We start from the raw sequence: 27,195 nt of genomic DNA, 5'->3' as shown, positions 1-27,195 counted from the left end.
CCATCACCCCTTCCCATTCAGAATGTACCCCTCCATCCCACCTCCCTTAAATCCAAACTAAAGAAAACTGTTCTCATTGGTTATCTGAGCTGAGTCCATTGTCTCATGTTTCACTGATCCCATTCTGTGAAGAATGTAGAACTCTCCATCAGGACAGCTGTAACACTGAATTCAGAATGTAGAACTGGACAGCTGTAGAACACTGATCCCATTCCCATTCAGAATGTAGAACTCTCCATCAGGACAGCTGTAGAACACTGATCCCATTCAGAATGTAGAACTCTCCATCAGGACAGCTGTAGAACACTGATCCCATTCAGAATGTAGAACTCTCCATCAGGACAGCTGTAGAACACTGATCCCATTCAGAATGTAGAACTCTCCATCAGGACAGCTGTAGAACACTGATCCCATTCAGAATGTGTAGAACACTCCCATTCCTCTCCATCAGGACAGCTCATTCAGAATGGACAGCTGTAGAACACTGATCCCATTCAGAATTCAGAATGAATGAGAACTTTCCATCAGGACAGCTGTAGAACACTGATCCCATTCAGAATGTAGAACTCTCCATCAGGACAGCTGTAGAACACTGATCCCATTCAGAATGTAGAACTCTCCATCAGGACAGCTGTAGAACACTGATCCCATTCAGAATGTAGAACTCTCCATCAGGACAGCTGTAGAACACTGATCCCATTCAGAATGGAGAACTCTCCATCAGGACAGCTGTAGAACACTGATCCCATTCAGAATGTAGAACTCTCCATCAGGACAGCTGTAGAACACTGATCCCATTCAGAATGTAGAACTCCCATCCATCAGGACAGCTGTAGAACACTCCCATTCAGATCCCCATTCAGAATTCAGAATGTAGAACTCTCCATCAGGACAGCTGTAGAACACTGATCCCATTCAGAATGTAGAACTCTCCATCAGGACAGCTGTAGAACACTGATCCCATTCAGAATGTAGAACTCTCCATCAGGACAGCTGTAGAACACTGATCCCATTCAGAATGTAGAACTCTCCATCAGGACAGCTGTAGAACACTGATCCCATTCAGAATGTAGAACTCTCCATCAGGACAGCTGTAGAACAGAATGTAGAACTGAGCTGTAGAACACTGATCCCATTCAGAATGTAGAACTCTCCATCAGGACAGCTGTAGAACACTGATCCCATTCAGAATGTAGAACTCTCCATCAGGACAGCTGTAGAACACTGATCCCATTCAGAATGTAGAACTCTCCATCAGGACAGCTGTAGAACACTGATCCCATTCAGAATGTAGAACTCTCCATCAGGACAGCTGTAGAACACTGATCCCATTCAGAATGTAGAACTCTCCATCAGGACAGCTGTAGAACACTGATCCCATTCAGAATGGACAGCTAGAACTCTCCATCAGGACAGCTGTAGAACACTGATCCCATTCAGAATGTAGAACAGCTGTAGAACTCCATTCAGGACAGCTGTAGAACACTGATCCCATTCAGAATGTAGAACTCTCCATCAGGACAGCTGTAGAACACTGATCCCATTCAGAATGTAGAACTCTCCATCAGGACAGCTGTAGAACACTGATCCCATTCAGACTGTTGGCTGCTTGGACTATTGTCTTCTCTGGTGGGTTAGGAGACGACAACACGCTGTCTGTAGGCCTGTAATTGGACTGGCACTGCCCATCATAATAGAACTGGACCAGTCTCAGTGAGTTAGTTCAAAATAAATTTCAGCCTAGTATTTCTGTCAATTTTTTATATTTTTTATTTCACCTTTATTTAACCAGGTAGGCTAGTTGAGAACAAGTTCTCATTACTGCGACCTGGTCAATATAAAGCATAGCAGTGTGAACAGACAACACAGTTGAACAACACTTTAGACAAGTACATTTAATCTCTGTTTTTCCACAATTCCTGACATTTAATCCTAGTAAAAATTCCCTGTCTTAGGTCAGTTAGGAACACCTCATTTTAAGAATGTGAAATGTTAGAATTATAGTAGAGAGTGATTTTCTTTCAGCTTTTATTTCTTTCATCACATTCCCAGTGGGTCAGAAGTTTACATACACTCAATTAGTATTTGGTAGCATTGCCTTTAAATTGGTTAACTTGGGTCAAATGTTTCGGGGAGCCTTCCACAAGCTTGCCACAATAAGTTGGGTGAATTTTGGCCCATTCCTCCTGACAGAGCTGGTGTAACTGAGTCAGGTTTGTAGGCCTCCTTGCTCACACACACTTCAGTTCTAATACCTTGACATTGTTGTCCTTAAGCCATTTTGCCACAACTTTGTAAGTATGCTTGGGGTCATTGTCCATTTGGAAGACCCAGTCTCCTTCCTGAGCGGTATGACGGATGCGTGGTTCCATGGTGTTTATACTTGCTTATTATTGTCAAGCAAAGAGGCACTGAGTTTTAAGGTAGGCCTTGAAATACATCCACAGGTACACCTCCAATTGACTCAAATTATGTCAATTAGCCTATCAGAAGCTTCTAAAGTCATGACATAATTTTCTGGAATTTTCCAAGCTGTTTAAAGGCACAGTCAACTTAGTGTATGTAAACCTCTGACCCACTGGAATTGTGATACAGTGGAATAATCTGTCTGTAAACAATTGTTGGAAAAATGAAAAACTTGTGTCGTACACAAAGTAGATGTCCTAACCGACTTGCCAAAACGATAGTTTGTTACCAAGACATTTGTGGAATGGTTGAAAACGTGTTTTAATGACTTCAACATAAGTGTATGTAAACTTCCAACTTCAGCTGTATGTGGTTAGAGTGGTTTGAGCGTTGAGGCCATCACCAAGAAGTTGAATCCCCCGAGCTGACAAGGTAAAAAAAATGTGTCGTTCTGCCCCCTGAACAAGGCAGTTAACCCACTGTTTCCAGGTAGGCAGTCATTGTAAAACAAAATTTGTTCTTAACTAACATGTATTTAAGGGCAGAGAGACAGAGAAACAAGGTTAGTAGTCTACTTGAACATCAACACTTTTTATGCAGATGGGAAGATTGGATTGTTGATAGTTATTTAAAACGACACAGTGATTGTGACCGTACTAGACAGTAGTGTGATTATTTTACTGTACACACTTTTCAGTTAAATGCATTGTTGTTAAACTGACCAGTGTGACCAGGTGTCCCCCTTTCCTAAACAGGGTGGACAGGACTGTACTGTCTGTCGTAGTGTAAACAGGGTGGACAGGACTGTCTGTCGTAGTGTAAACAGGGTGGACAGGACTGTCTGTCGTAGTGTAAACAGGGTGGACAGGACTGTCTGTCGTAGTGTAAACAGGGTGGACAGGACTGTCTGTCGTAGTGTAAACAGGGTGGACAGGACTGTCTGTCGTAGTGTAAACAGGGTGGACAGGACTGTCTGTCGTAGTGTAAACAGGGTGGACAGGACTGTCTGTCGTAGTGTAAACAGGGTGGACAGGACTGTCTGTCGTAGTGTAAACAGGGTGGACAGGACTGTCTGTCGTAGTGTAAACAGGGTGGACAGGACTGTCTGTCGTAGTGTAAACAGGGTTTTCGAGTTTTCTTATGTATGACGCTACAAGCTTGGCACGCCTGCATTTGGGGAGATTCTCTCATTCTTCTCTGCAGATCCTCTCAAGCTCTGTCAGGTTGGATGGGGAGTGTCGCTCCACAGCTATTTTCAGGTCTCTCCAGAGATGTTCGATCGGGTTTGAAGCCTGGTCTCTGGCTGGGCCACTCAAGGACATTCAGAGAGTTGTCCTGGTGCCACTCCTACGCTGTCTTGGCTGTGTGCTTAGGGTCGGTATCCTGTTAGACTGGGGCGAAGGTTCACCATCTGAGGTCCTGATCACTCTGGACCAGGTTTTCATCAAGGATCTCTCTGTACTTTGCTCTGTTCATCTTCCCCTCCGTCCTCTCCCAGTTCCTGCTGCTGAGATACATTCCATGATGCTGCCACCACCACAAACACATCCCCACAGCATGATAATGCGACCACCATGCTTCACCGTAGGGATGGTGCCAGGTTTCCTCCAGATGTGACGCTTGGCATTCAGGCCAAAGAGTTCAATCTTTGTTTCATCAGAGCAGAGAATCTTGTTTCTCATGGTCTGAGAGTCCTTTAGGTGTCTTTTGGCAAATACCAAGCGGGTCACTCTACCATAAAGGCCTGATTGGTGGAGTGCTGCAGAGGTGGTTGTCCTTCTGGAAGGTTCTCCCATCTCCACAGAGGAACTCTAGAGCTCTGTCAGAGTGACCATCGGGTTCTTGGTCACCTCCCTGACCAAGGCCATCCTCCCCTGATTGCTCAGTTTGTCCGGTGGTTCGTAAAATTAAGAACAATGGAGGTGTGTTGAATATGTTGAAGATAAATACACAACTCAGAGACGAGAGGTCAAAAGGACCAGAAGTCCATAAAGTAATAACGAAAGTGTTTTTTCTGTAATAAGGTCAATGGTTCAGAGACATGAGAGGAATATGTCTTCTGAAATTGGATACTTATTAATTGGCCATTGGCTTGTTTTTTTGCAAGGAATTCTAATTGGTCAACCACAGGCTAAGGGCTGGGTTATAAAACGACACGCTGTCCCTTTGTTCTGGGGAGAGAACCACTGGAGAGAATCACTGAGGACAGGCGAGACCATCTACCTCTCTGTATGAGTTGTCCTCTCTGAATAAACATGATTTGCTTTGGGGTCTGTGTGTATTAAAGAATAACATAAATTGCTAACGGAGGCCATTGTGTTCTTGGGGACATTCAATGTTGCAGACATTTTTTGGTACCCTTCCCCAGATCTGTGCCTCGACACAATCCTGTCTCCGAGCTCTATGGATTCTACAATTCCTTCGACCTCATGGCTTGGTTTTTATTTTGGGACCTTGTATAGACAGGTGTGTGCCTTTCCAAATCATGTCCAATCAATTGAATTTACCACAGGTGGATTCCAATCAAGTTGTAGAAACATCTCAAGGATGATCAATGAAAAATAGCAGAGCCAAGGACAACATACATTTCTAGCTGAAGGTCAGGCAAGAGAGAACAATAGGAGGGTACGGAAACACAGAGACCCCACGACGGACCAAACCAAAATATACAGAACTTATACAATCAAGTTTATTTACAATATAGATATGAAAAAGTGTTTGCACACAACAACAAAAAATAAGATTAGCTATGCATCTGTATTGAAATAATAAGCATACTCTGAATTGTGATTATTATGAAATGATTAACATCCCCTCTTGACATGGCCTATTTGGTCCTTGTGTGCAATTTGGTGCATAATCTAGGAAGTAGTGATTCTGTTCCACTAGAGGGCAGCACAGCATCACTGTACATAGTAAGATATTTGGGTAATGCCAGGGCATTGTTTTGTTTTTCTCTCTCTCCTATCAAAACAAGAAATACTGTTGTATTTGGAGATTTGAGTAGTGGATTTTGAAGGACAGTTGTACCATACAGAATTATAGTAGCCAAACTGTCTTCATGAAAACCACCGTTCTGTAAGTCACAGTTAATATCCGTATGTTTGTAAGAAGGAACTAGGTTAAATGTATTCTGAATACAGTTCTCGTTGCATGTTATTTTCGTCAAGACAGCACTATTTCCTGTCTCCCAAATGATGTAGTAGCCCCTCCTTGTTTTTAGTCTCTCTCCCACCCTCTCTGCCCTCTTTTCCTCTCCCCTCTCTCCTCCTCTCCCCTCTCTCCTCCTCTCCCCTCCCCGGCCCTGCCTTGGCTCTGCATTTGGAAGGCTGATCTTCTGTGAAAAAAATCCCTGACATTTGAGTCTCTCCCGGGATTTACCGAGCATGCCCAGTGTTCGCCCTCTCCTCGGAGGAAACGGGTGTAGATTGGAGTCGGACGGAGCCAAGCCTGCTGCGTGTCAGTGCGACTTTACAGCTGGCTGTAAGGTTAGGAGCAACTGGCGCTAGCTACACTCTTTTCTTGTCCCAACAAATACTTTTTATATCTTTACAAGTATTTAAAAAACTCCCTAGGATTTTTATCGGGAAGTATTTTTTTTTCAACGTTTTTCTTTGATTCGAGGAGTTTATTTGCGCGTAGAAAAGTTGAGTTGAAGTCTGAGCAGTTTAGCAGCTCCGTGTGGTCGACTCCTCCACGTCAAGTCGAGCTCTGGTCGCAATCCTTTTTCTTTGCGACTCGGTTGGAAGCAAAAAAAGCTGGTCTTTTAAATGCTTGTTAGGAAAATGGATCTGTTGAGCTATCAGTACCTGGACAAAATGAACAACAACATCGGAATACTTTGCTACGAAGGTAAACTATGTTTATTTACGCGATCCATTGTCAACATATGTAACATTGCTGCTTACTTTGTCACCTATAACAGGGATTTAATACTTCTTGATGAGGGGGGGGGCAAAAAAAGGGTCTACCTCCCCACATCTATACCCACATCTATACCCACATCTACACCCACATCCATATCTACATCTATATCCATATCCACATCTATATCCATATCCACATCTATATCCACATCCACATCTACACCCACACCTACATCCATACCCACATCTACACCCACATCTATACCCACATCTACACCCACACCCACATCTATACCCACATCCATATCCACATCTATACCCACATCCACATCTATACCCACATCCATATCCACATCTATACCCACATCTACACCCGGTCTGCCTATACCCCACCATCTCTATACCCATCATCTATACCCACATCTACACATCTATACCCACATCCATATCCACATCTATATCCATATCCACATCTATATCCATATCCACATCTATATCCATATCCACATCTATATCCATATCCACATCTATATCCATATCTGCATCTATATCCATATCCACACCCACATCAATACCCACATCTACACCCACATCCATACCCACATCTATACCCACATCCACATCCATCCACCCACATCCATACCCACATCTATATCCACATCCATACCCACATCCATACCCACATCTACACCCACATCCATACCCACATCTATACCCACATCCATATCATCATCCATATCCCCCACATCCATACCCACATCCATACCCACATCCCCACATCTACCCACATCCACCATCTATACACCCACATCCCACATCTATACCCACATCCATATCCACATCTACACCCACATCCACATCTATACCCACATCCATATCCACATCTATACCCCACACATCTACACCCGCATCTATCTACCCACATCCATATCCACATCTATCTACCCATCCATCCATATCCACATCCATATCCACATCCATATCCACATCCATATCCCACATCTATACCCACATCCATATCCACATCTATACCCACATCCACATCTATCTACCCACATCTATATATCCACATCTATACCCACATCCACATCTATACCCACATCTATATCCACATCCACACCCACATCCACACCCACATCTACGCCCGCATCTACACCCATCTATACCCACATCTATACCCACATCTATACCCACATCCATACCCACATCCATATCCACCACATCCATATCCACATCCATATCCACATCCATATCCCACATCCATATCCACATCCATATCCACATCCATATCCACATCTATACCCACATCCACATCTATACCCACATCTATATCCACATCTATACCCACATCCACATCTATATCCACATCCACACCCACATCCACACCCACATCTACGCCCGCATCTACACCCGCATCTATACCCACATCTATACCCATACATGCAGTCAGAGCCGGACCTATCCTTTTGGGGGCCCTAAGTGATATTTAGTTGCCCCCCCCAGCTTGAGAGAAACATTTAAGCACCCCCCCTTACAGTGGAGAGAAATGTGCGTTTTAGAGTACATTTCCTGCAATTGTACACAGTTTAGCAATGGGGCATAGATAAAATGTTGTAGTTTTTAAAGCAAGTGTGCTTCAATTCAACACATTTTTGCCATTGGGGCGGAGAGAAGATATTGCAATTTTACAACTCATTTAATTTTGTCTCATGGGGGAGGAGAGATGTTTGCAGTTTTTAATATGGTAACGACTCACAACCAAATTTCAAAATTACACAAAATGAACATGTGTTCTACTATTCTAACTCTCAAAAGTAAGTTCAGACCCTGACTGAGTTCCCCATTGGCAGCCGGTTGCCCATCCCAGGCCTATACATTGTAGCATCTGTTTTCAAGTTTAAATGTCTTGCTGCCTAAGTTCTCCTAACCTGCTACGAAAAGGTATATTCCAGTAAAACCTGTGGTGGGATGGTTTACCTGTGGTGGGATGGTTTACCTGTGATGGGATGGTTTACCTGTGGTGGGATGGTCTACCTGTGGTGGGATGGTCTACCTGTGGTGGGATGGTCTACCTGTGGTGGGATGGTCTACCTGTGGTGGGATGGTCTACCTGTGGTGGGATGGTCCTGTGGTGGGATGGTGTACCGTGGTGGGATGGTGTAGTGGTGGGATGGTCTACCTGTGGTGGGATGGTCTACCTGTGGTGGGATGTTTATGGTCTACCTGTGGTGGGATGGTTTACCTGTGGTGGGATGGTTTACATGGTTTACCTGTGGTGGGATGGTGTACCTGTGGTGGGATGGTCTAATACATTTAAACTTAGTTTTAAACTTAGTTTTTCACAATTCCTGGTATTTAATCCTGGTAAAAAATCTGAATTTTGAATTTTGGCCCATTCCTCCTGACAGAGCTGGTGTAACTGAGTCATGTTTGTAGACCTCCTTACTGACACACACTTTTTCAGTTCTGCCCACAAATGTTCTGTAGGATTGAGGTCAGGGCTTTGTGATGGCCACTCCAATACCTTGACTTTGTTGTGCTTAAGCCATTTTGCTACAACTTTGGAAGCATGCTTGGGGTCATTGTCCATTTGGGAGACCCATTTGCGACCAAGCTTTCACTTGGACTCAAGACTGATGTCTTGAGATGTTGCTTCAATATATTCACATAATTTTCCTGCCTCATGATGGCTTCGATTTTGTGAAGTGCACCAGTCCCTCCTACAGCAAAGCACCCCCACAACATGATGCTGCCACCCCCGTGCATCACGATTGGGATGGTGTTCTTCGGCTTGCAATCCTCCCCCTTTTTCCTCCAAACATAATGATGGTCATTATGGCCAAACAGTTCTATTTTTGTTTCATCAGAGCAGAGGACATTTCTCCAAAAAGTACAATCTTTGTCCCCATGTGCAGTTGCAAACCGTAGTCTGGCTTTTTATGGCGGTTTTGAAGCTGTGGCTTCTCCCTTACTGAGCAGCCTTTCAGGTTATAACAATATAGGACTTGTTTTACTGTGGATATAGATACTTTTGTACCTGTTTCCTCCAGCATCTTCACAAGGTCCCTTGCTGTTGTTCTGGGATTGATTTGCACTTTTCGCACCAAAGTACGTTCATCTCTAGGAGACAGAACGTTTCTCCTTCCAGAGCGGTATGACGCCTGCGTGGTCCCATGGTGTTTATACTTGCGTACTATTGTTTGTACAGATGAACATGGTACCTTCAGGCATTTGGAAATTGCTCCCAAGGATGAACCAGACTTGTGGAGGTCTGCCATTTTTTTCTGAGGTCTTGACTGATTTCTTTTGATTTTCCCATGATGTCAAGCAAAGAGGCACCGAGTTTGAAGGTAGGCCTTGAAATACATCCACAGGTACACCTCCAATTGACTCAAATTATGTCAATTAGCCTATCAGAAGCTTCTAAAGCCATGACATCATTTTCTGGAATTTTCCTTTTTTTAAAGGCACAGTCAATTTAGTGAATGTAAACCTCTGACCCACTGGAATTGTGATACAGTGAATTATGAGTGAAATAATCTGTCTGTAAACAATTGTTGGAAAAATGAGTGAGTTTTAAAGACTCCAACCTAAGTGTATGTAAACTTCCGACTTGGTGAATTGGTCTACCTGTGGTGAGTGGTCTACCTTGTCTGCCTGTGGTGAATGGTGTACCTGGTCTGCCTGTGGTGAATGGTGTACCTGGTCTGCCTGTGGTGAATGGTGTACCTGGTCTGCCTGTGGTGAATGGTGTACCTGGTCTGCCTGTGGTGAATGGTGTACCTGGTCTGCCTGTGGTGAATGGTGTACCTGGTCTGCCTGTGGTGAATGATGTACCTGGTCTACCTGTGGTGAATGGTGTGCCTGTGGTGAATGGTGTGCCTGTGGTGAATGGTCTACCTGTGGTGAATGGTCTGTCTGGTCTACCTGTGGTGAATGGTCTGTCTGGTCTACCTGTGGTGAATGGTGTACCTGTGGTGAGTGGTCTGCCTGGTCTACCTGTGGTGAATGGTGTACCTGTGGTGAATGGTCTGTCTGGTCTACCTGTGGTGAATGGTCTGTCTGGTCTACCTGTGGTGAATGGTGTACCTGTGGTGAGTGGTCTGCCTGTGGTGACCATTCAGACTGATATTTCTTCCATGCTTTCTTTACTGGGCTCAACATGATCTCGCTCTCTCTGGTCTCTTCTCCCTCTGTCTCTGATCTCGCTCTCTCACTCTCTCCTCTCTGTTCTCTCTCTCTGGTCTCTGGTGTGTCTCTCTCTCTCTGGTCTCTCTGGTCTCTCTCTCTCTCTCTGTTCTCTCTCTGGTGGTCTCTGGTGGTCTCTCTCTCTCTCTGGTCTCTCTCTCTCTCTGGTCTCTCTCTCTCTCTGGTCTCTCTGGTCTCTCTCTCTGGTCTCCCTCTCTCTGGTCTCTGGTCTCTCTCTCTCTGGTCTCTCTCTGCTCTCTCTGGTCTCTCTGGTCTCTCTCTCTGGTCACTTTGGTGTCTCTCTCTCTCTGATCTCTCTCTCTCTCTGGTCTCTCTCTCTCTGGTCTGTTTATCTCTCTTTGGTCTCTCTCTCCCTCTCTTTGGTCTCTCTCTCTCTGGTCTCTCTCTGGTCTCTCGCTCTCTCTCTGGTCTCTCTCTGGTCTCTGGTCTCTCTCTCTGGTCGCTCTGGTGTCTCTCTCTCTCTCTGGTCTCGCTCTCTCTCGCTCTCTGGTCTCTCGCTCTCTGGTCTCTCTCTCTCTGGTCTCTCTCTCTCTCTCTGGTGTGTCTGTCTCTGGTCTCTATCTCTCTGGTCTCTCCCTGGTCTCTCTCTCTGTGGTCTCTCTGGTGTCTCTCAATTCAATTCAAGGGGCTTTATTGGCATGGGAAACGTGTTAACATTGCCAAAGCAAGTGAAGTACATATAAAATAAATTAACATTACACTCACAGAAGTTCCAAAAGAAGACATTTTAAATGTCACATTATGTGTATATATATATATATATATGTATATCTATTTACCGTGTTGTAACGATGTGCAAATAGTTAAAGTACAAAACGGAAAATAAATAAACATAAATATGGGTTGTATTTACAATGGTGTTTATTTTTCACTGGTTGACCTTTTCTTGTGGCAACAGGTCACAAATCTTGCTGCTGTGATGACACACTGTGGTATTTCACCCAGTAGATATGGGAGTTTTTCAAAATTGGATTTGTTTTCGAATTCTTTGTGGATCTGTGTAATTTGAGGGAAATATGTCTCTCTAATATGGTCATACATTGGGTAGGAGGTTAGGAAGTGCAGCTCAGTTTCCACCTCATTTTGTGGGCAGTGAGCACATAGCCTGTCTTCTCTTGAGAGCCATGTCTGCCTACGGCGGCCATTCTCAATAGCAAGGCTATGCTCACTGAGTCTGTACATAGTCAAAGCTTTCCTTAAGTTTGGGTCAGTCACAGTGGTCAGGTATTCTGCCACTGTGTACTCTCTGTGTAGGGCCAAATAGCATTCTAGTTTGCTCTGTTTTTTTGTTAATTCTTTCCAATATGTCAAGTAATTATCTTTTTGTTTTCTCAATATTTGATTGGGTCTAATTGGTCTCTCTCTGGTCTCTTCTCTCCCTCTCTCTCTCTGGTCTCTTCTCTCTCTTGCTCTCTGTCTGTCTCTCTCTCTCTCTCGCTCTCTCTCTGGTCTCTTCTCTCTCTCTCTGGTCTTCGCTCTCTGGTCTCCCAGTCTCTCTTATCCCTCTCTCAATTCAATTCAAGGGCTTTATTGGCATGGGAAACATGTGTTAACATTGCCAAAGCAAGTGAGGTAGATAATATATAAAGTGAAATAAACAATAAAAATTAACAGTAAACATTACACATACAGAAGTTTCAAAACAATAAAGACAATACAAATGTCATATTATATATATATACAGAGTTTTAACAATGTACAAATGGTTAAAGGACACGATAAAATAAATAAGCATAAATATGGGTTGTATTTACAATGGTGTTTTTTCTTCACTGGTTGCCCTTTTCTCGTGGCAACAGATCACAAATCTTGCTGCTGTGATGGCACACTGTGGAATTTCACCCAGTAGATATGGGAGTTTTTCAAAATTGGTTTTGTTTTCAAATTCTTTGTGGATCTGTGTAATCTGAGGGAAATATGTCTCTCTAATATGGTCATACATTGGGCAGGAGGTTAGGAAGTGCAGCTCAGTTTCCACCTCATTTTGTGGGCAGTGAGCACATAGCCTGTCTTCTCTTGAGAGCCATGTCTGCCTACGGCGGCCTTTCTCAATAGCAAGGCTATGCTCACTGAGTCTGTACATAGTCAAAACTTTCCTTAATTTTGGGTCAGTCACAGTGGTCAGGTATTCTGCCGCTGTGTACTCTCTGTGTAGGGCCAAATAGCATTCTAGTTTGCTCTGTTTTTTGTTAATTCTTTCCAATGTGTCAAGTAATTATCTATTTGTTTTCTCATGATTTGGATGGGTCTCATTGTGCTGCTGTCCTGGGGCTCTGTAGGGTGTGTTTGTGAACAGAGCCCCAGGACCAGCTTGCTTAGGGGACTCTTCTCCAGGTTCATCTCTCTGTAGGTGATGGCTTTGTTATGGAAGGTTTGGGTTTCGCTTCCTTTTAGGTGGTTGTAGAATTTAACGGCTCTTTTCTGGATTTTGATAATTAGTGGGTATCGGCCTAATTCTGCTCTGCATGCATTATTTGGTGTTCTACGTTGTACACGGAGGATATTTTTGCAGAATTCTGCATGCAGTCTCAATTTGGTGTTTGTCCCATTTTGTGAAGTCTTGGTTGGTGAGCGGACCCCAGACCTCACAACCATAAAGGGCAATGGGCTCTATGACTGATTCAAGTATTTTTAGCTAAATCCTAATTGGTATGTTGAAATTTATGTTCCTTCTGATGGCATAGAATGCCCTTCTTGCCTTGTCTCTCAGATCGTTCACAGCTTTGTGGAAGTTACCTGTGGCGCTGATGTTTAGGCCTAGGTATGTATAGTTTTTTTGTGTGCTCTAGGGCAACAGTGTCTAGATGGAATTTGTATCTGTGGTCCTGGTGACTGGACCTTTTTTGGAACACCATTATTTTGGTCTTACTGAGATTTACTGTCAGGGCCCAGGTCTGACAGAAACTGTGCATAAGATCTAGGTGCTGCTGTAGGCCCTCCTTGGTTGGTGACAGAAGCACCAGATCATCAGCAGACATTTGACTTCGGATTCTAGTAGGGTGAGGCCGGGTGCTGCAGACTTTTCTAGTGCCCGCGCCAATTCGTTGATAATAATGTTGAAGAGGGTGGGGCTTAAGCTGCATCCCTGTCCACCCCACGACCCTGTGTGAAGAAATGTGTGTGTTTTTTGCCAATTTTAACCGCACACTTGTTGTTTGTGTACATGGATTTTATAATGCCGTATGTTTTACCCCCAACACCACTTTCCATCAGTTTGTATAGCAGACCCTCATGCCAAATTGAGTCGAAGGCTTTTTTGAAATCAACAAAGCATGAGAAGACTTTGCCTTTGTTTTGGTTTGTTTGGTTGTCAATTAGGGTGTGCAGGGTGAATACATGGTCTGTTGTACGGTAATTTGGTAAAAAGCCAATTTGACTTTTGCTCAGTACATTGTTTTCATTGAGGAAATGTACAATGCTGTTAATGATAATGCAGAGGATTTTCCCAAGGTTACTGTTGACGCATATTCCACGGTAGTTATTGGGATCAAATTTGTCTCCACTTTTGTGGATTGGGGTGATCAGTCCTTAGTTCCAAAGAGCTAAGGATGATGTTAAAGAGTTTTAGTATAGCCAATTGGAATTTGTTGTCTGTATATTTGATCATTTCATTGAGGATACCATCAACACCACAGGCCTTTGTGGGTTGGAGGGTTTTTATTTTGTCCTGTAACTCATTCAATGTAATTGGAGAATCCAGTGGGTTCTGGTAGTCTTTAATAGTTGATTCTAAGATCTGTATTTGATCATGTATATGTTTTTGCTCTTTATTCTTTGTTATAGAGCCAAAAAGATTGGAGAAGTGGTTTACCCATACATCTCCATTTTGGATAGATAATTCTTTGTGCTGTTGTTTGTTTAGTGTTTTCCAATATTCCCAGAAGTGGTTAGAGTCTATGGATTCTTCAATTACATTGAGCTGATTTCTGACATTCTCTCTCTCTCTCTCTCTCTCTCTCTCTCTCTCTCTCTCTGGTCTCTCTCTCTCTCTCTGGTCTCTCTCTCTCTGTGGAACGAATCCATCCTCTCATATCCTGTAGTCTAGTTTCTGTGAATCCATACTGTAGTCTAGTTTGTCTGTGAATCCATACTGTAGTCTAGTTTGTCTGTGAATCCATCCTCTCAGATCCTGTAGTCTAGTTTGTCTGTGAATCCATCCTCTCAGATCCTGTAGTCTAGTGTCTGTGAATCCATCCTCTCAGATCCTGTAGTCTAGTTTGTCTGTGAATCCATCCTCTCAGATCCTGTAGTCTAGTTTGTCTGTGAATCCATCCTCTCATATCCTGTAGTCTAGTTTCTGTGAATCCATACTGTAGTCTAGTTTGTCTGTGAATCCATCCTCTCAGATCCTGTAGTCTAGTTTGTCTGTGAATCCATCCTCTCATATCCTGTAGTCTAGTTTGTCTGTGAATCCATCCTCTCAGATCCTGTAGTCTAGTTTGTCTGTGAATCCATCCTCTCAGATCCTGTAGTCTAGTTTGTCTGTGAATCCATCCTCTCAGATCCTGTAGTCTAGTTTGTCTGTGAATCCATACTGTAGTCTAGTTTGTCTGTGAATCCATACTGTAGTCTAGTTTGTCTGTGAATCCATCCTCTCATATCCTGTAGTCTAGTTTGTCTGTGAATCCATCCTCTCAGATCCTGTAGTCTAGTTTGTCTGTGAATCCATACTGTAGTCTAGTTTGTCTGTGAATCCATCCTCTCAGATCCTGTAGTCTAGTTTGTCTGTGAATCCATACTGTAGTCTAGTTTGTCTGTGAATCCATCCTCTCAGATCCTGTAGTCTAGTTTGTCTGTGAATCCATACTGTAGTCTAGTTTGTCTGTGAATCCATACTGTAGTCTAGTTTGTCTGTGAATCCATCCTCTCATATCCTGTAGTCTAGTTTGTCTGTGAATCCATACTGTAGTCTAGTTTGTCTGTGAATCCATCCTCTCAGATCCTGTAGTCTAGTTTGTCTGTGAATCCATCCTGTAGTCTAGTTTGTCTGTGAATCCATCCTGTAGTCTAGTTTGTCTGTGAATCCATCCTCTCAGATCTTGTAGTCTAGTTTGTCTGTGAATCCATACTGTAGTCTAGTTTGTCTGTGAATCCATACTGTAGTCTAGTTTGTCTGTGAATCCATCCTCTCAGATCCTGTAGTCTAGTGTCTGTGAACAGCGTGCTGACTGGGCTGGCTTCCCGGGACAGGAGAATGTAATTAAAATAGCTCTGGTGTAAAATAAATCATCAGACAATCAACACACTTTAAATCCCGCAGCATGTCCACTTCCTGGTTTGTGTGAAAGGTCCTGGTTGGTTGAATGTGGATACTCAGCTGATCCTTCCACCGTTGGAAATCTCCTTAGTAAGCAGCATGCTGGATGGACTTTGGTTGGTGTGTGTGTGTGTGTGTGTGTGGGGGGTTGTTGTTAAGGTCCCATCAGATCCCCTATAGTCCAGCAACCTCAGCAGAGTCAATTGAGTCCAGACAGTCAGTGTGTCAGTCTGGTTGAAATGGACCTACCACTAGCAGAGTCTGTTGAGTCCAGACAGTCAGTGTGTCAGTCTGGTTGAAATGGACCTACCACTAGCAGAGTCTATTGGGGGGTTAACTGGTCTGTTAGGAGGGTTAACTCTGGTCTGTTAGGAGGGTTAACTCTGGTCTGTTAGGAGGGTTAACTCTGGTCTGTTAGGAGGGTTAACTCTGGTCTGTTAGGAGGGTTAACTCTGGTCTGTTAGGAGGGTTAACTCTGGTCTGTTAGGAGGGTTAACTCTGGTCTGTTAGGAGGGTTAACTCTGGTCTGTTAGGAGGGTTAACTCTGCCAGTCTGGTCTGTTAGGAGGGTTAACTCTGTTCTGTTAGGAGGGTTAACTCTGTTCTGTTAGGAGGGTTAACTCTGTTCTGTTAGGAGGGTTAACTCTGGTCTGTTAGGAGGGTTAACTCTGGTCTGTTAGGAGGGTTAACTCTGGTCTGTTAGGAGGGTTAACTCTCTGTTAGTCTGTTCTGTTAGGAGAGTTAACTCTGGTCTGTTAGGAGGGTTAACTCTGTTCTGTTAGGAGGGTTAACTCTGGTCTGTTAGGAGGGTTAACTCTGGTCTGTTAGGAGGGTTAACTCTGGTCTGTTAGGAGGGTTAACTCTGGTCTGTTAGGAGGGTTAACTCTGTTCTGTTAGGAGGGTTAACTCTGGTCTGTTAGGAGGGTTAACTCTGGTCTGTTAGGAGGGTTAACTCTGTTCTGTTAGGAGGGTTAACTCTGGTCTGTTAGTTAGAGGGTTAACTCTGGTCTGTTAGGAGGGTTAACTCTGCCAGTCTGGTCTGTTAGGAGGGTTAACTCTGGTCTGTTAGGAGGGTTAACTCTGCCAGTCTGGTCTGTTAGGAGGGTTAACTCTGCCAGTCTGGTCTGTTAGGGGTTAACTCTGCCAGTCTGTTATGTTAGGAGAGTTAACTCTGCCAGTCTGTTATGTTAGGAGGGTTAATTCTGGTCTGTTAGGAGAGTTAACTCTGTTCTGTTAGGAGGGTTAACTCTGGTCTGTTATGAGGGTTAACTCTCGGTCTGTTAGGAGGGTTAACTCTGTTCTGTTAGGAGGGTTAACTCTGTTCTGTTAGGAGGGTTAACTCTGTTCTGTTAGGAGGGTTAACTCTGTTCTGTTAGGAGGGTTAACTCTCAGTCTGTTAGGAGGGTTAACTCTGGTCTGTTAGGAGGGTTAACTCTGGTCTGTTAGGAGAGTTAACTCTGTTCTGTTAGGAGGGTTAACTCTGTTCTGTTAGGAGGGTTAACTCTGTTCTGTTAGGAGGGTTAACTCTGGTCTGTTAGGAGAGTTAACTCTGTTCTGTTAGGAGGGTTAACTCTGGTCTGTTAGGAGGGTTAACTCTGTTCTGTTAGGAGGATTAACTCTGTTCTGTTAGGAGGGTTAACTCTGGTCTGTTAGGAGGGTTAACTCTGCCAGTCTGTTCTGTTAGGAGGGTTAACTCTGCCAGTCTGTACTGTTAGGGGGTTAACTCTGCCAGTCTGGTCTGTTAGGAGGGTTAACTCTGGTCTGTTAGGAGGGTTAACTCTGGTCTGTTAGGGGGGTTAACTCTGCCAGTCTGGTCTGTTAGGAGGGTTAACTCTGCCAGTCTGGTCTGTTAGGAGGGTTAACTCTGCCAGTCTGTTATGTTAGGAGGGTTAACTCTGGTCTGTTAGGAGAGTTAACTCTGTTCTGTTAGGAGGGTTAACTCTGGTCTGTTATGAGGGTTAACTCTCGGTCTGTTAGGAGGGTTAACTCTGTTCTGTTAGGAGGGTTAACTCTGTTCTGTTAGGAGGGTTAACTCTGGTCTGTTAGGAGGGTTAACTCTGGTCTGTTAGGAGGGTTAACTCTGGTCTGTTAGGAGGGTAAACTCTGGTCTGTTAGGAGGGTTAACTCTGGTCTGTTAGGAGGGTTAACTCTGGTCTGTTAGGAGGGTTAACTCTGGTCTGTTAGGAGGGTTAACTCTGGTCTGTTAGGAGGGTTAACTCTGCCAGTCTGTTCTGTTAGGAGAGTTAACTCTGGTCTGTTAGGTTAGGTTTGACTCTGGTCTGTTAGGAGGGTTAGGGGGTTAACTCTGCCAGTCTGTACTGTTAGGGGTTAACTCTGCCAGTCTGTGCTGTTAGGGGGTTAACTCTGCCAGTCTGTGCTGTTAGGGGGTTAACTCTGCCAGTCTGTACTGTTAGGGGGTTAACTCTGCCAGTCTGTACTGTTAGGGGGTTAACTCTGCCAGTCTGTACTGTTAGGGGGTTAACTCTGCCAGTCTGGTCTGTTAGGAGTGTTAACTCTGCCAGTCTGTACTGTTAGGGGGTTAACTCTGCCAGTCTGGTCTGTTAGGAGGGTTAACTCTGGTCTGTTAGGAGGGTTAACTCTGGTCTGGTCTGTTAGTAGGGTTAACTCTGGTCTGTCAGTAGGGTTAACTCTGGTCTGTTCTCTGGGGGGGGTTAACTCTGGTCTGTTAGGAGGGTTAACTCTGGTCTGTTAGGAGGGTTAACTCTGGTCTGTTAGGAGGGTTAACTCTGGTCTGTTAGGAGGGTTAACTCTGCCAGTCTGGTCTGTTAGGAGGGTTAACTCTGGTCTGTTAGGAGGGTTAACTCTGCCAGTCTGGTCTGTTAGGAGGGTTAACTCTGCCAGTCTGTTATGTTAGGAGGGTTAACTCTGCCAGTCTGGTCTGTTAGGAGGGTTAACTCTGGTCTGTTAGGAGGGTTAACTCTGGTCTGTTAGGAGGGTTAACTCTGCCAGTCTGGTCTGTTAGGAGGGTTAACTCTGGTCTGTTAGGAGGGTTAACTCTGCCAGTCTGGTCTGTTAGGAGGGTTAACTCTGCCAGTCTGTTATGTTAGGAGGGTTAACTCTGGTCTGTTGTTAGGAGGGTTAACTCTGGTCTGTTAGGAGGGTTAACTCTGGTCTGTTAGGAGGGTTAACTCTGGTCTGTTAGGAGGGTTAACTCTGCCAGTCTGTTCTGTTAGGAGAGTTAACTCTGGTCTGTTAGGAGGGTTAACTCTGGTCTGTTAGGAGGGTTAACTCTGTTCTGTTAGGAGGGTTAACTCTGGTCTGTTAGGAGGGTTAACTCTGCCAGTCTGGTCTGTTAGGAGGGTTAACTCTGCCAGTCTGGCCTGTTAGGAGAGTTAACTCTGTTCTGTTAGGAGGGTTAACTCTGGTCTGTTAGGAGGGTTAACTCTGGTCTGTTAGGAGGGTTAACTCTGGTCTGTTAGGAGGGTTAACTCTGGTCTGTTAGGAGGGTTAACTCTGGTCTGTTAGGAGGGTTAACTCTGCCAGTCCGGTCTGTTAGGAGGGTTAACTCTGCCAGTCTGTTCTGTTAGGAGGGTTAACTCTGGTCTGTTAGGAGGGTTAATTCTGCCAGTCTGGTCTGTTAGGAGTGTTAACTCTGCCAGACTGTACTGTTAGGAGTGTTAACTCTGCCAGTCTGTACTGTTAGGGTGGTTAACTCTGCCAGTCTGTACTGTTAGGGGGGTTAACTCTGCCAGTCTGTGCTGTTAGGGGGTTAACTCTGCCAGTCTGTACTGTTAGGGGGTTAACTCTGCCAGTCTGTACTGTTAGGGGTTAACTCTGCCAGTCTGTACTGTTAGGGGGGTTAACTCTGCCAGTCTGGTCTGTTAGGAGGGTTAACTCTGTTCTGTTAGGATTGTTAACTATGGTCTGTTAGGATTGTTAACTATGGTCTGTTAGGGGGGTTAACTCTGCCAGTCTGGTCTGTTATTTCAGTGCCTTTATAGCTTTTCTAGGATGTTTCTGTCATGTAGGTTGTTAAAAACCCTGTGAGCTACTGGACAACATCTCTATAAATCTCCTAGTAGCTCTGCTCGGCTCCTCACCAGTATATCTGTTGGCACAAACATGCTGGACTGCGTTGGATGGCAGTTTATTCTCGTCGTTTTCACTTTTATAGGATGTTGTTTTTGCCCTGTAGTTTATTCTTATAACGGTGACATAATGGCACTTTAAATGTTTTGTTCACGTTTGGCTTCAGAGAATGTAATGTTGTTGTTCTTCATTAAAAAATAACCAACACGTTTATTTCACCTTTTACCTTTTATTTAACCAGGTCGGCCAGTTGAGAACAAGTTGTCATTTACAACTGCGACATGGAGCGACATGGAGCGACATGGTGCGACACAAACAACAGAGTTACACATAAACAAACGTACAGTCAATAACACAATAGAAAAATCTATATACAGTGTGTACAAATGTAGAAGATTACAGAGGTAAAGGCAATAAATAGGCCATAGAGGCGCAATTCTTGGACTCCTGTTGTTGTGATGATAGAAAAAGGTCTGTGTTTATTTCTAAATGTGTATTGAACAGAGACAGGAAGAGGGGTGGACAGGGTTAACTACACTACTAACACTACACACTTCTGAAGGAGTGGTTGAGATAATTGAGGCTGAATGTTCCAATCCCAAATGGCACCCTTTTCTCCCTTTTCTCCCTTTTCTCCCGTGGGGGCCCCCGGTTAACAGTAGTGCACTATGTAGGGAATATGGTGCCTTAAGAGATGGAGGCTGTGATTTCCTCTTATTGCAGACAATCAAGTGACTAGATGCATTTTTTTCACTTCTGTTATCAATTATCAGTTAATCATCTCTCACCATCTCTGACTGTTCTCACCATCTCTGACTGTTCTCACCATCTCTGACTGTTCTCACCATCTCTGACTGCTCTCACAATCTCTGACTGTTCTCACCATCTCTGACTGTTCTCACCATCTCTGACTGTTCTCACCATCTCTGACTGCTCTCACAATCTCTGACTGTTCTCTCTGGTCGTTCTCACCATTTCTGACTGTTCTCACCAACTTTGACTGTTCTCACCATCTCTGACTGTTCTCTCTGGTCTTCTCTCCATCCCTCTGACTGTTCTCTCTGGTCGTTCTCATCATCTCTGACTGTTCTCTCTGGTCTTTCTCACCATCTCTGACTGTTCTCTCTGGTCGTTCTCACCATCTCTGACTGTTCTCTCTGGTCGTTCTCACCATCTCTGACTGTTCTCTCTGGTCATTCTCAGCACCTCTGACTGTTCTCTCTGGTCATTCTCACCATTTCTGACTGTTCTCTCTGGTCATTCTCACCATCTCTGACTGTTCTCACCATCTCTGACGGTTCTCTCTGGTAGTTCTCACCATCTCTGACTGCTCTCACTCTGTGTTCTCTGGTTATTCTCCCACTGGTCATTCTCACCATCTCTGACTGTTCTCTCTGGTCATTCTCACCATTTCTGACTGTTCTCACCATCTCTGGTCATTCTGTCCACCTCTGACTGTTCTCACCACCTCTGACTGTTCTCACCATCTCTGACTGTTCTCTCTGGTCGTTCTCAGCACCTCTGACTGTTATCACCTATGCTGGCTTATAGATGATACAGCTGAGTCTCTCCTCTCTCTTTGTTCTCCTCTCTTTCTGACTGTTCTCCATTCTCTCTCCATCTTTCCTCCTCTCTCCCTGTTATCACCTCCTCTTGATACAGCTGAGTCTCTCCTCTCTCTCTCTCTCTCTCTCTCTCTCTCCTCTCTCTCTCTCTCTTCTCTCTCTCTCTCTCATCCTCTTTCCATCTCTCTTTCTCTCTCTCTCTCTCTCTCTCCTCTCTCTCTCTCTCTCTCCTCCTCTCTCTCTCCTCTCTTTCCTATCTCTCTCTCTCCTCTCTCTACCATCCTCTCTCTCTCTCTCTCTCTCTCTCTCTCTCTCTCTCTCTCTACTCTCTTTCCTACTCTCTCTCCATCTTTCCTCCTCTCTCCCTCTTACCATCCTCTCTCTCTCCTCCTCTGTCTTTTTCTTCATCTATTACCATCCTCTCTCCTCCTCTCTCTCTCCTCCTCTCTATCCCTTTCTTTCTTATTCTCTCTCCTCTCTTTCCTGTTCTATGCTATTTATTTCTCCTTTGAGGAGACTATAAAGACTGTTTCCTGTTTGTATCTCAGCAGAGGACTTCTGAAATAATTTCCATCAGAAATGACTTGTCCTTTTCAGCTGACTGATTGACTGCAAAAGAGCAGACTCACTCACTCCACTCTGATAAGCCAGTAGTGATAATAGCTGGGCCAATCGATGTTTGAACTGCAGGTCGTAACATGCAGGTCTAGCTGAGTGATTGACTGACACACACACACACACACTTGGGTTAGTCGATGTCAATCTTTCTCCTATCATGATTGTGTACCCATAAAACATTTTGACATAGAATGCTTTAGTCCCTCGAATAGCACGACATTCAACTTGGCGATTCATGACAGAACCTGAATAAAACCACGGAGAGCCTTCAGTCATGCTCATCGTTTATGGAACGGAGAGCGAGCAGGGAATTTAAAAACCGCTAGATGTAATATTCTCAGCCATTTCCTGTTCTAATTCTAATAGTTTGCCTAATTTCAGTTTGCGACAAAACAAGTCTAGTGTAGAGAATCATTGTACCATCTAAACCTCTGTGGGAATATATTTTCCATAAGAACATTTTAAAACTTATTTTTAGCTGTTTATGAAGCTGGAAAGGAAAAGACGCGAAACTAAACCTTTGGAACGGGAAGCATAGAAATTACGCTCATAGAACAGTTCTATCGCTGCTTAGACTTGATAGTCACATACCTCTATCACATTTCTATCACATTTCTATGTGAATGTTTTCAGCTTCTAGCAGAATGCCCGTGCATCAGAGAGTGAAACCATGTTTTATGACGAGACATTCTGCTGTGGTGGACTTGTCCATTTCTGTCTGGTCTTCATTTCTCTCTTGTCTTCTGTGGACTATGTAACATATTGATTGGAATCGGCAAATTTAATCTGAATGCCACTGTGCTGTGTCCTGTCTACTGTCCTGTCTGCTGTCCTGTCTACTGTCCTGTCTACTGTCCTGTCTGCTGTCCTGTCTACTCTCCTGTCTACTGTCCTGTCTGCTGTCCTGTCTGCTGTCCTGTCTGCTGTCCTGTCTGCTGTCCTGTCTGCTGTCCTGTCTACTGTCCTGTCTGCTGTCCTGTCTACTGTCCTGTCTACTGTCCTGTCTACTGTCCTGTCTACTGTCCTGTCTGCTGTCCTGTCTGCTGTCCTGTCTGCTGTCCTGTCTGCTGTCCTGTCTACTGTCCTGTCTACTGTCCTGTCTACTGTCCTGTCTGCTGTCCTGTCTACTGTCCTGTCTGCTGTCCTGTCTGCTGTCCTGTCTACTGTCCTGTCTGCTGTCCTGTCTGCTGTCCTGTCTGCTGTCCTGTCTGCTGTCCTGTCTACTGTCCTGTCTACTGTCCTGTCTGCTGTCCTGTCTGCTGTCCTGTCTGCTGTCTACTGTCCTGTCTGCTGTCCTGTCTACTGTCCTGTCTACTGTCCTGCTGTCCTGTCTACTGTCCTGCTGTCCTGTCTACTGTCCTGTCGTGTGCCTGTCTACTGTCCTGTCTACTGTCCTGTCTGTACTGTCCTGTCTAAAACCTGGAAGAAACCTAGAGTGGAACCAGGCTACTGTCCTGTCTACTGTCCTGTCTACTGTCCTGGAGATCTAACAGAACATGGCCAAGATGTTCAAATGTTCTAAATGTCCTGTCTACTGTCAGAACTGTCTGACTGTCCTGCTACAGTCCTGTCTGAAACTGTCCTACTGTCCTGTCTACTGTGGACTGCCGTGTCATCTGTCTACATCATGTCCTGTCTACTGTCCTGTCTACTGTCCTGTCTACTGTCCTGTCTACTGTGTCCTGTCTACTGTCCTGCCTTGTGCTGTCCTGCCGTGTCCTGTCTACTGTCCTGCCGTGTGCTGTCTACTGTCCTGTCTACTGTCCTGTCTACTGTCTGTCTGCCTGTGTGCTGTCTACTGTCCTGTCCTGTCTACTGTCCTGTCTACTGTCCTTCCTTGTGCTGTCTACTGTCCTGCCTGTCCTGCTGTCCTGTCGTGTCCTGTCTACTGTCCTGCCTGTCTACTGTGCTGTCTACTGTCCTGTCTGTCTACTGTCCTGCTGTCTACTGTCCTGTCTACTGTCCTGTCTACTGTCCTGTCTACTGTCCTGTCTGCTGTCCTGTCTGCTGTCCTGTCTGCTGTCCTGTCTACTGTCCTGTCTACTGTGCTGCCGTGTCCTGTCTACTGTCCTGTCTACTGTCCTGTCTACTGTCCTTCCTTGTGCTGTCTACTGTCCTGCGTTGTGCTGTCTACTGTCCTGCTGTCTACTGTCCTGTCTACTGTGCTGTCTACTGTCCTGTCTACTGTCCTGTCTGTCTGTCCTGTCTACTGTCCTGTCTGCTGTCCTGCCGTGTGCTGTCTACTGTCCTGTCTACTGTCCTGTCTACTGTCCTTCCTTGTGCTGTCTACTGTCCTGTCTTGTCCTGTCTACTGTCCTGTCTGTGTCCTGTCTGTGTCCTGTCTACTGTGCTGTCTGCTGTCCTGTCTGCTGTCCTGTCTACTGTCCTGTCTACTGTCCTGCCTACTGTCCTGTCTACTGTCCTGCCGTGTGCTGTCTACTGTCCTGTCTACTGTCCTGCCCTGTGCTGTCTACTGTCCTGCCCTGTGCTGTCTACTGTCCTGCCCTGTGCTGTCTACTGTCCTGTCTACTGTGCTGTCTACTGTCCTACTGTCCTGTCTACTGTCCTGTCTACTGTCCTGTCTACTGTCCTGCTGTCTACTGTCCTGTCCTGTCTGTCCTGTCTACTGTCCTGTCCCTGTGCTGTCTACTGTCCTGTCTACTGTCCTGTCTACTGTCCTGTCTACTGTCCTGTCTACTGTCCTGCCGTGTCCTGTCTACTGTCCTGTCTGTCTACTGTCCTGTCTACTGTCCTGCTACGTGTCCTGTCTGTCTGTCCTGCCGTGTCCTGTCTACTGTCCTGCCGTGTCCTGTCTACTGTCCTGTCCTGTCCTGTCCTGTCTACTGTCCTGTCTACTGTCCTGTCTACTGTCCTGCCGTGTCTGTCTACTGTCCTGTCTACTGTCCTGTCTACAGTGTCTGTCTACTGTCCTGCCGTGTCCTGTCTACTGTCCTGCTGTCCTGTCTACTGTCCTGCCGTGTCCTGTCTACTGTCTGTGTCTACTGTCCTGTACCTGATATCTCAAAGTCTACTGTCCTGCAATGCAGGTGTCACTGTCTACTGTCCTGAAAGGCCAAAACCTGTCCTGAGAGGAACCAGGCTACTGTCCTGCCGTGTCCTGTCTGGCTGTCCTGGAGTGTAACCTGTCCAAGATGTTCAAATGTCCTAAATGCCAGTGTCCTGTCTACTGTCAGAACTGTCTGAAACTGTCCTGCACAGTCAGGTGGACTGTCCTGGAGCAGCAGTGTCCTGTCTACTGTCCTGCCGTGTCATCATGTCTACTGTCCTGCCTGTCCTGTCTACTGTCCTGTCTACTGTCCTGTCTACTGTCCTGTCTACTGTCCTGCCGTGTCCTGTCTACTGTCCTGCCTTGTCCTGTCTGCTGTCCTGTCTACTGTCCTGCCGTGTCCTGTCTACTGTCCTGCCGTGTCCTGTCTACTGTCCTGTCTGTCTGTCCTGTCCTGTCCTGTCTAGTGTCCTGCCGTGTCCTGTCTACTGTCCTGTCTACTGTCCTGCCGTGTCCTGTCTACTGTCCTGTCTACTGTCCTGTCCGTGTCCTGTCTACTGTCCTGCCTGTCTACTGTCCTGCCGTGTCTACTGTCCTGTCTACTGTCCTGTCTACTGTCCTGCCGTGTCCTGTCTACTGTCCTGTCTACTGTCCTGTCTACTGTCCTGCCGTGTGCTGTCTACTGTCCTGCCGTGTCCTGTCCTGCTGTCTACTGTCCTGTCTACTGTCCTGTCTACTGTCCTGCCCTGTCCTGTCTACTGTCCTGCCGTGTGCTGTCCTGCCGTGTCCTGTCTACTGTCCTGCCGTGTCCTGTCTACTGTCCTGCCGTGTCCTGTCTACTGTCCTGCCGTGTGCTGTCTACTGTCCTGCTGTCTACTGTCCTGTCTACTGTCCTGCCGTGTCCTGTCCTGTCTACTGTCCTGCCGTGTCCTGTCTACTGTCCTGCCGTGTCCTGTCTACTGTCCTGCCGTGTCCTGTCTACTGTCCTGCCGTGTCCTGTCTACTGTCCTGTCTACTGTCCTGCCTACTGTCCTGTCTACTGTCCTGCCCTGTCCTGTCTACTGTCCTGTCTACTGTCCTGCCGTGTCCTGTCTACTGTCCTGTCTACTGTCCTGCCGTGTCTGTCTACTGTCCTGCCGTGTCCTGTCTACTGTCCTGCTGTCCGTGTCCTGTCTACTGTCCTGCTACTGTCGTGTCCTGTCTACTGTCCTGCCGTGTCCTGTCTACTGTCCTGCCTGTCCTGTCTACTGTCCTGCCGTGTCCTGTCTACTGTCCTGCCGTGTCCTGTCTACTGTCCTGTCTACTGTCCTGCCGTGTCCTGTCTACTGTCCTGCCGTCTACTGTCCTGCCGTGTCCTGTCCTGCTGTCCTGTCTACTGTCCTGTGTGCTGTCCTGCCGTGTCCTGTCTACTGTCCTGCCGTGTCCTGTCTACTGTCCTGCCGTGTCCTGTCTACTGTCCTGTCTACTGTCCTGTCTACTGTCCTGTCTACTGTCCTGCCGTGTCCTGTCTACTGTCCTGTCTACTGTCCTGTCCTGTCTACTGTCCTGCCGTGTCCTGTCTACTGTCCTGTCTACTGTCCTGTCTACTGTCCTGTCTACTGTCCTGTCTACTGTCCTGCCGTCTACTGTCCTGCCGTGTCCTGTCTACTGTCCTGTCTACTGTCCTGTCTACTGTCCTGCCGTGTCCTGTCTACTGTCCTACCGTCCTGTCTACTGTCCTGCCGTCTACTGTCCTGTCTACTGTCCTGTCTACTGTCCTGTCTACTGTCCTGCCGTGTCCTGTCTACTGTCCTGCCGTGTCCTGTCTACTGTCCTGTGTCTGTCTGTCCTGCCGTCTACTGTCCTGCCGTGTCCTGTCTACTGTCCTGCTGTGCGCTGTCCGACTCCCCTTTCCTGCGCGGCTCCAGTCAAGTTCAAATAGGCTAATAGGCTAAACCATCGTCGTCAGCATGGTCTGTCGATGATAGTGACATTATTATATCGCCTAACACACACACACACACACACACACACACACACACACACACACACACACACACACACACACACACAGCTAGTAAGATCTGTTCTGAAGGTCTATGAAAGCGTTTCCTCAAACTCAGTCCTCGGGACCACAAGACGTGCGAGGTTAGCATTACACAGCTGAATCAAATTAATCAACTAATCATCAAGCTTTAATTGTTTGAATCAGCTGTGTAGTGTTAGACCAGCATTTTGG

The 27,195-nt window shown here is 45.7% G+C and overlaps 1 protein-coding gene across 2 annotated transcripts in view; it reads left to right on the top strand.

The window, feature by feature from the left end:
- Positions 1-27,195, top strand: part of LOC112239327 (transcription cofactor vestigial-like protein 4) — a 77,066-nt gene that overhangs the window by 29,940 nt on the left and 19,931 nt on the right. Inside the window, exon 1 of one of the 2 annotated variants that reach the window (XM_042329666.1) lies at positions 5,665-6,258. The exons of the other annotated variant lie outside the window; for it this stretch is intronic. Within the exon in view, the coding sequence (XP_042185600.1) occupies positions 6,177-6,258 (82 nt within the window). The 5' untranslated portion in view covers positions 5,665-6,176. Of the gene's footprint in view, positions 1-5,664; positions 6,259-27,195 lie in introns of those variants that run through there. 2 annotated transcript variants of the gene reach the window in all.

This window comes from Oncorhynchus tshawytscha, linkage group LG02, assembly GCF_018296145.1.
Source record: "Oncorhynchus tshawytscha isolate Ot180627B linkage group LG02, Otsh_v2.0, whole genome shotgun sequence".
Taxonomy (NCBI): Eukaryota; Metazoa; Chordata; class Actinopteri; order Salmoniformes; family Salmonidae; genus Oncorhynchus; species Oncorhynchus tshawytscha.
Note: the sequence above shows the minus strand (reverse complement) of the source record. Positions and strands in the feature narration are given on the sequence as shown.